This window comes from Rhinolophus ferrumequinum, chromosome X (assembly GCF_004115265.2).
Source record: "Rhinolophus ferrumequinum isolate MPI-CBG mRhiFer1 chromosome X, mRhiFer1_v1.p, whole genome shotgun sequence".
Classification (NCBI taxonomy): Eukaryota; Metazoa; Chordata; class Mammalia; order Chiroptera; family Rhinolophidae; genus Rhinolophus; species Rhinolophus ferrumequinum.
The window spans coordinates 44,486,574-44,498,181 of NC_046284.1; the positions used below are offsets into that span (position 1 = coordinate 44,486,574).

Genomic DNA, 11,608 nt, shown 5'->3' on the forward strand with positions numbered 1-11,608 from the left:
AAACGCAAGGAATGTTCTTCCTTCTGCTTCTAAAGCTGGCAGCACGGCTATGATGAAGGTCTGTGTAACAAGGTCTTGGGAATAAATACTTTACAGACTGAAAAATGGAAGATGGGGAGACTACCCAATTTCCCTCCGACTCTTCTGTTTCTTGACCTAAAGCAATACTGTCCCTTGTTACAGACAAACTTACACTGACTCTGAAGAACAAGGCCTTTCTATAAAGCCAAAATTGAGTCATCCTGTTGTGAGACACACATCAGAAATGTTTCTGCTAAGCTATCCCTTTCATTTTAGCTAATGTCTCCCTTCCCTTATTAGAACCTCTGAACTCCATACAATTTACTGCCATAATACAGCCTAATTCAGCTAATTCACTTGCCAAAGCATTTCTTTGTACTCAACTTCTCCCCTTTGGAATACACACCATCAGTCACAGGGAACATTTATTTTATCATCTCTTTCTCCAGACCCAAGCTAATTTATCACAACCCTAAATAAGATAATGTATGTAAAAGTGCCTTATAATAAATAGTAAAGTGCTAGATAAATGCAAAGTATTATTAACCATACTTACTATCATTAGTCATTGCTGCAATCAAGTCAGAAAACTGTTTCCAACTATCTGTTGTGAATTTTTTTTCAAGGACTCACATCAACTTTTTAAAATCCATTATGTTCCTGCATCCCAGGAAGAGCCTTAGGTAGGGATAGAATGTTGGATTCATCAAAGGCTAGGTCCCCCAGTAGGCCAGATACAAAGCAGTAACTTAGCAGTAAAGGGTAAATGAGTCTAATCTTGGGTGGGCTCAAGAATTCCTCAGCATGACTCTGTTCAGAGTTTGTGCCGAGCACAGGACAATCGAAAATGCACAGGTGACAGGAATCAGTCCATCGTTCCCCAATATCCATCTCTCTCCAGCAGCCGGCCGTAAGTGCCACCATTATCTACACGTGTCCCCAAGGGTGACCTAGTCAGGTTGACTTTACTCGGGAGACAGAAGAAGCAAGAGATGAACAAGAATGAAAAGATGAACAAAGCCATCTGACCTTGGCAGAGACAAAACTAGTTTCCTTTTTCCGCCTGGGGAGGCCCAAAAGCATTTCTAGAATAGCTCTGTTGCATCCCAGCCACTGCTTATAGATAAAAGTACAACAGAACATAGACTGTCAAGAGCTAGGAGTGAAACTCTGCCTTGTTTGGCAGATGGGCAAACTAAGGCCCAGGAAGAGTACTTTCCCCAAAGTTACACAACTAATTAATGCCAGAACTGAGTCTCCAGAGTCTTCTAAAAGCCTCTAAAAACCTTTCCACTGAAAACCACGGTGCTGCCAGGTTTGGCGTCATCACACCAGCAGCAGCCCCAGTCAGGCTGAATTTAGTCCTTTGTTGACCTTCTAGATCTGTGGTTGCCAGAGGCCTCAAGACCCCTTTGTGGAAGAGGCACCCTCTGACCCTCACCACCTGCCATCCAAAAAAAGCACTCCTGTCCCAAGAACCTCACACAGTAGCGGCTGAGATGTGCTGTTTCCTCTCATTAACAAAAAGCCCTTTCATAAAAAAGAAAGAAAGAGGACTGGCTCAAATATACACAGAAGGTCTAGCTGGGAGAGCCCTGGGCTTCCTGTGAATGGCATCACTTCCCAAGAAGCTCTCCCTTAAAAAATAATGCTGCCCCCTCCAGCCCTGCTCCATGCTGAAAGCCACCCAATCAATAACAGCCTCTCTATTCCAAAGTTATCCACACTTCCTTGCCACAGCTGCAAAATGGGAAGAGCCTGAGGCCCTTCCCATTTTACAGACTGGGAAACTGAGGCCAGGAACCTGTGATCAAGAGTTCCTAGAACACAGAGCTGGCAAACATATGAGCCACAAGTAGGCAGCACCATGCTGATTAGCCTTGCCCTCCCCACAGAGGCTGCCCTGCCATTCCACTGACAGCCTGCAACCCCAAAGAGGGTGGGTTAGCTTTTCAACCCCGATGCTAATTCATCTTTTGACTGCAGGCAAATGATCATCCGATCATCCTGGGCCACAGCGAGGCCTGCAAAATGGAGATAATAATCTTAACCTCCTGCCCTACACAGGGCTGTCACAAGTCTCCTGAGAATAACCTTCTACAAATACAAAAGCAATAAAGATGCTAATGACAGGTTTCAAAATGGTCCTGAATAAAACACACCAGGTTTTCCACAGCCTGAAATAAAATAAAAAAATTTGTTTCCCCTTTCTCCTCTTCCTCCTCCTCCATGATTTTAGTTTTCAAACATCTCTCCATACATTCTGGGTACAGAAAGACAGTCTCACTCTTGGTCCTCACCCATATTATTTTTATGTATCTGGTAATTTTCCTTTTCAATCCCATTTTTTTCTTAGTACTACTAATGGGAGGTAAAGAAATCAGCTCTCTGAGTGTCCCTGGACCATGACCACAGGAGATAGAATAAGAGTGATAAGATAGAGAGGTTTGCAAAAAAATAAATACCCTCTCACCATGGATAGAGAGCACCAGCCCCAAGTTAATGAGACAGCCTGGGACCTGTTTCAGGGTCCTAGTACCCTGAGCTTGGTGCTGCTCCAACCCTCAGAATTCAAAGGCAGACCTCACCCTAAGAACATAAAGTCCCAAATGAAAGAATAATTAAGAGAAACCCATACAAGTATTTCCCCAGAGTACTACAGTGGAGACAAGGGACCTTATGTGACCACCTCCAGGAAAGTGTCACCAGGCCTCTGGGAAATTAACTGTGGCAGAGGGCATGGGGACTGGACCAGCATGGTCCCCAGGTAGGATTCAGATAGGGCACCTGGACAGGGCTTGACTTCCTGCTTGTGAAGGGCCAGAGCAGGGCTGGGAGGGGAGTGGCAACCAGCCTGAGTGCCAGTCTTTCCTATGGCTCAGGCACTATGTTCCTCCCCTCCACTGTGAGGCTGATGCATTGTGCAAAGCTGAAAGAAAGCCAAATCTGAGATTTGCACAAAAATAGCCGTTGGTTGTAAAATCATTTTTTAGGGTCCCACTTCCCGCAGGGATGAGATGCTCTATACTGCCAAGTGTCCTGAACACACAAAGGACTTATCACTGAGGCTGCCCAGGAAAAAGTCAACAGACTCACATGCATCATGGTGACCAGGTGACAGGGGTTGAGCAGGTAGATGACGGTCTTGGTGGCGAACTTAAAGCCCACCTCCACCCCGAAGGTCAGGCACAGGGCTACTAAGAGCAGATTCTTGCTCAGGCTCTCCTTGCCTTCCTCTGGCCGCTGGGTCACCTGCTCTGGCTGGCAGCCACGGCCACCCCTACCGTCCTCCTTCGTCTGCCTCAGGATGTGTCGCAGGGCCACCAGGATCTCCAACAGGGCCAGGGTCAGGACCACCACACTTTCCAGCAGCCGCTGCTGCCAAGAGAGGAAGGCAGCACAGTCGGGGCCCCCATTGCCTGCAAAGCTGGGGTCCACGCCCCCATAGAGCCAGTCCAGGAGACTTCGGTAGCTATACCGGGACATGTTGCAAAGTGGTTCCCCTCGACCACTGTGCAGGAAGCAAGAGCGAGATGGAACACAAGCCCAGAGGGTTGCCCAGGTGGTGGGACATGTACGGAGGGCACACCCCTGCAGCCCCCTCCAGACACCAGGGCACCAAGAGCAGGGGAAGGGAAGCTACACGCGAGGCCCGGGGTAAAGTGCTGGCTCTAACTTGTCCCCACGGCTGTCTGGGGAGCCCCCCGCGCTTCTCCAGTGGCCACCAACGAGGCAGGGTTGAAACGAGCCGTTGGCCAATCTAAAAGGAAGGAGAGGAAAAAAAAAAAGGTCTCAAAGAGGCAATTGCATAGGGAATTACGAACGAAGCAGGGAGGGGTAACTAGCGAGGGAAGAAAAGGGGAACCGGGGCCGTGGCGAAGCAAGCAGGGGTCAGGGGAAGCAGGAGGCCGGGAGGGTCAGGCCCAAGAGGACCCGGCACTGCCGCAGGAGCGAAACGGGGCGCAACGGGGGTGACAGCGAGGGGACACGCGGAAGCCAAGAGAGGAGCCAGCAGGGCTGGGCAGGCAGGGAGGGCGATGGGGATGGCATGGACGCCGGACTCCTCGTCTCACACACTCGCCACAGGGGATCGCTTACTCCTGCAACCGCGAGCTAGCAACTTCGCCACCGACCAGCCCCTCCGGCCAATTTAGAGCCGTCCGGGTCCAGCCGCCCGCCCCCGGGTTACACCCCGAGGCCGCATCTCCACCCCCGGCTCCGGGCGCCCTCCCTCCGGGCAGCACCTCCCCCAACCCGCGGCCCGCCCGGGACCGCCCCCCGCCACCCCGGGCGGGCAGCGGTGGGAGGAAGCCGGCAGGGAGAGAGGGAGGGAACGAAAGAGGGAGAAAGGGCGGGAGGCCGGGCGGGCCAGGGACTGGGCTGCAGCCGGCCCCCTCCCTCCGTCCTGGCGCCGCATCTTCCCGCGCCTCCCGCCCGGCCCCGGGAATCGGCCGCCGCGCCCCTCGGGGCTCCACTCACCAGCAGCTCGGCCCACGGCCCCTATTTGGGCGACCGCTCGGCTCCCGCGCTCCCCGCGCTCCCCGCGCCCGGGCGCTCGGCTCCCCCGGCGGCCGCAGCCGCCGCCACCGCGCACGGCTCCTCCTCCCGGTCTTCCTCCCCCTGCAGCGGTTGGCGCTCGCTTCCTCCTTCTTCCCCCGCTTTCTCTCCTCCCCCTCGCCGCCTCCGCCTCCTCCCGTCCGGCTCAGCCTCGCGACCCCCCAAACCCGGACTGGACTCCTTCCTTCTTCGGGCCCCTTTCCCCGCCAGCCGCCCCCAGTCACACCTCCCACCCTGCCTCTTTTTGGCTCTCCCTCCCCTCTCCTTCCTCTGGGCTCAATCTCCGCCTCCTTCCCCCCCTCCCTGGCCTGCCTCGTATTCTGCGCTCTTGGAGCCTGCACGCGGGTACATCCACCTTCCTTCCCCATCGTGGACTGAAGGCGCCCCGTCTGTGAAACCTTTTGACTGACTCCACCTCCGGGACATTTCTTTGTACACCGGGGACCTAGTGGGAACTTAGCCGCCCCTCACTAAGTTCTCGGGGGCCGAAGTCTAGTGCTGAGCAACTGGGCAAGCTTTGCTTTGTGGTGTTGGCTATGTCTGGCCTTCTCCTCGCGCCTCTTCCTTTCTGCCCTGGATCTGTAGACTCACACAGGACCAGGACGGCAGTTTCTCTCACCTTTCTAGCCACAGCCCCACTGCTCACTTCAGTGCCTAGGACGGAGACTTCTTCTAGTCTTTCTTTTCCCTGCTCCTCCCCCTCCTGCTGTAGTCTGATATTTTCCTCGCTTTACCCAGGCCGCACAGCCCACCCCTGCCATTTCCTCTCCAGGCCCTCCTTTTCCCCTTTCTCCTACCCTGCCCTTAATCGGAGGCTAGCCAGAGGAAAGGAAGCTTCCCAGACCTCTTTCCCTCAACCCTCTCTGCAAGGGAGCAGCTGCTTCTCAACCTGCACTTGGCCAAGAGTCCTGCCACTGGAAGGCCAGCCAGGGCAATGTGGGTGTGGAGGGGCCCAAGAATTGGATAAGGGCAGCTGATTGAAACAGGGTTCCCACTTCTCTGCTGCTTTCTACCCATAGACTGGTTCGCTTTTCCTGGGACAAGGAGAAAGGAAAAGGACCTTCTTAAACTTGACCTCATGTTGCTTTAATATTTATTGAATACTCACAATAACTTAGGAGAATATCCAGAAAAACAGTTAGGTACCTTGCTTAGGAAACACTTTCAGGTGTTGGCTGCAAGCCAGACTCAAAATATAAAATACAATCTACTGTATTATCAGGCCATTGTCCTCCCATCCTTTCCAAGTCTGATTTTCCCGACAAATTATAGCCTCAGAGCCAAGTAGCCTTATCTAATTCCAAGCTTTTGTACAACATCTACCGTAGGCCTGATGTTCTTCAAGTGCTAATTAATAAAGAACAACCACAGACAAGAATTGATTCAAAGGCTCACTCATTCATTCTCCTATGGTGTTTTGTTAAATCCTCTGCAACGTAACTAGGAACATTAAGGATAAAGCTGTGGAGCTCCTGTAGGTCAGCATCTACAGACCTCAAGTTCCTATCTTCAAGGAAGTAAGAATGAGGTGTGAAAAATAATATAAACGGAGACACTTTGACATGGAATCGGAGCTTCCATACCAGAGGAATGGACTTGCACATCTTCCTCCTCAGACCTTTGGGATGTTAAAACTCGGCAAAATACCCTTTGGACTGGGCCTGAAGCAGCACTGTATTCCAAACAACTGTTTGCAAAGATAACAAGAAAGCAGCCAACTTGACTATGGGACTGAAAATTAAAGACATTCTTTAGGATTAGCATCATTATGTTAGCTTAAGTGCACCTTTAGAAATTCCTTCCTTCTATCCCTGTAATGCTTCCCCCTCCCTTTCTCATAAATACCCCTTGCCTTCGCTTCCTAATCGGAACACTGGGTCTCTGCCTGAAATCAATGCTTCCTAAATAGATATTCTCTTGGATCTCAAATAAATGCTTGTTGCCTCTCACTTTGGCCATTTATTTTAGGTTAACAGAGGTTAAAGCAACACAATAAATGGCTTCATTATTCCCCCCAATTTCCATGCCGGACTTCAGTTGGGAATTTGGCCCAGAGAGTCATTGTGTTTGCAAAATGACCATCTTTAATGACTGTAGCAGGGCCAGTTTCCTCACCTGAGACACAAATTCCTGTTTTTCACAGGTAGAATAGCCAAGTGTTTTTAGGACCTGATTTCTAATTCCATTTATGTCTTTTACTTGCTGTGTCACATTGGGCAATTTACTCAACCTCTCTATGCCTTGATTTCCATCTATTAATTGAAGGGTTATTAATTATCTATTGTCCAATTCCTAGGATTATGCATATTTAAATAAGCTGAATTATGTACAACATTATGTAGCGTAAGGTACATAGAAAGTGCTCAGTAAATGCTACCCATTATTTTTACCCAGTTCAGCATCCGTGCATGTATGTGCACACACATGTGCATAAGCACTCAAATTCTCAAATTCAGTGCCCTCCCCCACATTTGCATAAACATCCCTGCCCATCCTTCAAAGCCCAAGTGAAATCCCACTTTCCCCAATCCCACCCACAGCTCCCAGAGCTCTCTCCCTCCTGTGAACTTCTACAGCAGTTATTGACTGCACTACTCATTTTATTCTGAATCACATACTGCCTTCCATTGTTCTCTCATTGTTGGTCCTGTCTCCCACACTCAGATCTTTGACAGCAGGAGATGGGTCTTAATCTTTTCTAAACCCTTCACAGCACCTAGCGAAGTAGCAAAGATAGTAGGCACTAGACAAACACTAGGAGACCGTTGTCCCTGTATTGTTCAAACAATAATTGAACTGAAATGGTGTGTCAAATTTTAGAAACTCAAAATGCTTCATATAAATGTCCTGATCATTTTCTTGCTGGGACAAAGGCCAGAGGCTTCTTGTCTCCAGACAGTAACAAGAGCAAATGAGCTTTACTTTTTAAGTAGAGCCTTGCAGGGCACAGTGGAAAGGGAACCCGGGATCCAGATGCCATTCAATGAGAATTTGTGGGACATCATCTCTCTGTGCTTCAGTGTGCTCTGATAAAATGAGGGGGTTGGACTAGAATGGTTTCTAAGATACCCGCCAGCTCTAATATTTGATTCTAGAAACTCAGCCTTCTCACCTTTTCATCCAAGTCACGTTTGAATTTTAAAGCAGACAGCTGCTGTACCTGGCTTAGTGATAAGCCACTTCTCTGCCTGTTGAAACAATACCTTAATTTTTTTGTCCAAAGTACCTTCCTAGCTATGAGCTCAGCTGACCTCCTTTGGACTGCAAAAGGCTCAGAAATTATTATCACAGACAAACTGAGGCTCAGAGAGGTGCAGTGACTTGCCTAAGATCATACAAGTAAGTGACAGAGAAAGGACTAGAATTTGGGGTTCAACAGCATGGGCCAGAGCAAGCTTGTTCTTTGACTTGGCCATCCGACCTTTTCTCCTCCTGCATTTTATATTCTCCTGTCCCTCTACCCACAATCTAACCTGAAAGTCAAATGCATGCACGATCTCCCACAAGCAAAAAAAACAATGCATAATCCTGATAGTGTATCAAGTGTTATCAGTAAAAATAAACTGCATGTGTATGGAGGAGAATGAAGACAGAAGCCTTTGTCTTGATCTGTCTGCTTACTGCTTCTTTTTCTGCCTCAGCCATTCAACACCAGCATTCATTCCAGAAATATTTACTGAGCCTCTATTGTCGCATAGGAATACTCGTATGCTAGACATGTGGGCAATCTCTGACTTCAAGGTGTTTTAAATCCAGCTAGGGAGACAGGACTCACAAACAAGGAAGGTTGCATAACAATACTTGAGGGAGGTATAAATATAAGCCTAGCCGATAAGAGCTGCTGCCACAAGAGCAAATCTTGCATGTATCAAGTGAGCTGCACAGGCAAGGAGGGTAAGAAAAATTCAGGGCTAGTTCAAGACCATGCAAAACTCATCTCTGGGGAAAAAGGTCAGCATGGCAGTGAAGGGGGCAGAATTTCTTATCCCAAAATATGCCTCTGACATAGGATTATTCTAGGCTGATTATTTTTAAGAAACAGCAGACACAGGAGAAGCTCTGAAAACCAAGTAGAAGTTACCTTTTTGTAAGAAACAGTTACATTTATCAGGGAAATATCCTTCTGTAAGGATGTCTCCCTCTCTGCACCAAGAAGAGAAGGATGACTAAAACTCTAGAAACCCTTATCAATGGAGAAGGTAGGGACTTAAATCCACACTACTACCTCGCATAACTGCCCACCCCCCACCACACACACATCTTCTCTTGCCTTTAGCTGGAGATGGCTTGGGTTGTTTCAGGGAGTTAGTTTTCCTGGATCTCTCCCATGTATACAGGAGGTATATATGTTGTAGTTTTTCTGTGTTTTTTGTTTTTTGGTGTTTTTTTTTTTGTTTTTGTTTTTGTTTTTTTTTTAATTGGGGATGGGGAACAGGACTTTATTGGGGAACAGTGTGTACTTCCAGGACTTTTTTCCAAGTCAAGTTGTTGTCCTTTCAATCTTAGTTGTGGAGGGTGCCGTTCAGCTTCAAGTTGTTGTCCTTTCAGTTTTAGTTCTGGAGGGCGCACGCAGTTCAGCTCCAGGGCCAGTTGCCGTTGTTAGTTGCAGGGGGCGCAGCCCACCATCCCTTGCGGGACTCAAGGAGTTGAACCGGCAACCTTGTGGTTGAGAGCCCACTGGCCCATGTGGGAATCGAACCGGCAGCCTTTGTAGTTAGGAGCATGGAGCTCCAACCTCCTGAGCCACCAGGCCGGCCCAGGAGGTATATATGTTACTAAACTTCTGTTTGGTTTTCTCCTGTTAATCTTTTATTACAGGGGAATTCAGGCAAGAACCTGAAAAGGTAGAGAGAAAATTATTTTTCTTCCCCTACAGCAGTTACTCCTAGGGGATGTTACTGCTATGGAAGGAGAAGGAAGAAACCTTCTGGAGTGTTGGCAATGTATTGTATCTTGATATGGGTGGTGTTACATGGATACATACATATGGAAATGTTCATAGAGCTGCACACTTTAGAGTTTTACACTTTACATATATCAGTTATACCTCAATTTATTAAAAAGTTCAGAGAAGAGAGAAAATACCTGAAGCTGGAATTGCCAGTGTTCAATAAAAAAAGCTTTGATGGCAGAAAGGCTTTATGAAAAAAAGGGTTTACTGAACCAAATGCTAGCCAGAAAAGGACCAGGTCCTGGGACATGCAGTCTAAACCACCAGCAGCAGGTCTAGGTGGAAAAGACAACCATGACTCTCATCGTGGACTTGACAAACTCCTTTACACCTCAAGTTTGAGGAAGAAAGATGTAAGCTGTTTCAAAAGAATTTACATTGGCTACAGATAAGGGAAGCGGAAAAAGGTGAAGGGGGGGCAGTTCTAGGAAAGGTGCACAATCCATAATGAAGAAAATACTTCCTACTTTTGATGGGCAACAGTTCTGAAAGTTCATGCATAAGCAGTATGCTGTGGCTTCTAGTGGTCGCTATGAAAGTTGATTCAAAACTCCAACATACATTTAGAAATAGGAGCAGTCTTTTGTCAGTTGGCCCACAGTTATTAACTGGTTAATTATTGTTGTCTCTTTCTCTCACTCTCCAGCACACTGTAATTTAATTTCGGACATCGCTGAATTTTTCTCTTGGCATCAGGAACATCTTCATGGAGGAAGAGGTGGTGTTTGTTTTGAGATGTGAATGAATCTAGTCCAGTGGTTGTCAGCAAAAACTACACTTTAGAATCAACTGGATAGCTTCTTGAAAATACTGATTCTTGGGGTTCACCCCACACCAACACAATCAGAAGTTTTTTAAGTAGGGCCTTAGTATTTTTTAAAAAACCAACATTGAAAACTACTATGGGTCTGACCACTACAGCAAGAAAATCTAACTAAGGCTGCTCAGACACCATTAAGTGGCCAAGGGCTCTTGCAAACAATATCTTATTTAAGCCTCATGACAAAAAAATCCTGAGAGATAGGTACTTTTGTTGTGATCCTCACTTTACAGACAAGAAAATGGAGGCTCAAGTCATATTGCCTATAAGTATCAAAGCTGGGATTTCATCCTAGATCTGTTAGCCCCAAAGCCAGTGACCCAAACTCATACACAATATTGCTGGTCAGCCAGTCATGTTAGTAGGGAAGCACAGTCAGAGGCCATTGATAGATGGGCTGGCTGTCCATGAAGGGATTACACCTTTTGAAATGGCCTTTCTTCTTTTATTGAGGTTAACTTACATACACTAAAATGCATTATTTGTCTTAAGTGTACAGCTCCATGAGTTCGACAAATGTATATACCCCTGTAATCACCATCCAGATCTTCATGCCTATCCCCAGTCAATCCCCACCCCAGAAGCAACCATTGTTCTGACTTCTATCATTATAGATTAGTTTCTTTCACCTGTTCTTGAATGCCCTATAAGTGGAATCATACAGCATGTACTCAATTGTGTCTGCTTTGTTTTGCCCACTGCTCTGTCTGTGAAGTTCATCAGATCACTTATTATGTTGAGAAATGAATACTCAGAGTCTAGGAGATGCTAAAGCAATCAGACTCAGGACCGACCAGGGCTCAGGGCTTTAATTGCAGAGCTGGGAACTGCTGTCACTGGGAAGTCCTGGAACTATAGTTCCAGCCATGCTCCCAGGGCAGATATTCAAAATAGGGCCCCCATGTCATATTTCTGCTGAATTGTTCAAGACACTTAGAATACATTAACTTCATACAATCCGGTAGTAGCAGAAGCCAGCTTCCTGGAGTGCAGCAATGAACATGGCCTCTGGACTCCAGGACCCCCAGGAAGACTTCGGGTCCTCCCAGTTTCAGAAAGGTCTCAAAGACCATGATGAATATTTGGCGAGAGGTGAAGAGAGCATTTCTGGTGCAACCCCACTCTAGCAAAGTTCAATTAAGTCCTCATATTCCCCTATACTTCCCATCAGAGCTGAGCCCAGAATGCCATGTCGAAAGCAAAATAACACAACCTATACACAGCTGCTCTCCTCTCCTTCCATGCTCATCCTTCCACTC

The 11,608-nt window shown here is 47.6% G+C and overlaps 1 protein-coding gene across 6 annotated transcripts in view; it reads right to left on the reverse strand.

Annotated features, from left to right (window-relative positions):
- TMEM164 (transmembrane protein 164) overlaps positions 1-4,625 on the reverse strand; it is a 326,236-nt gene extending 321,611 nt beyond the window's left edge. For 2 of the 6 annotated variants that reach the window (XM_033116076.1, XM_033116061.1), the window contains exons 1-2: positions 4,501-4,625; positions 3,118-3,781 (exon numbers count right to left, since the gene is read on the reverse strand). In XM_033116076.1, coding sequence (XP_032971967.1) covers positions 3,118-3,507 — 390 coding nt within the window. In that variant the 5' untranslated portion in view covers positions 3,508-3,781; positions 4,501-4,625. Of the gene's footprint in view, positions 1-3,117; positions 3,782-4,119; positions 4,250-4,500 lie in introns of those variants that run through there. The other 4 variants (XM_033116070.1, XM_033116088.1, XM_033116096.1 and 1 more) reach the window with 4 other exon arrangements.
- Positions 4,626-11,608: the final 6,983 nt, after the last annotated feature.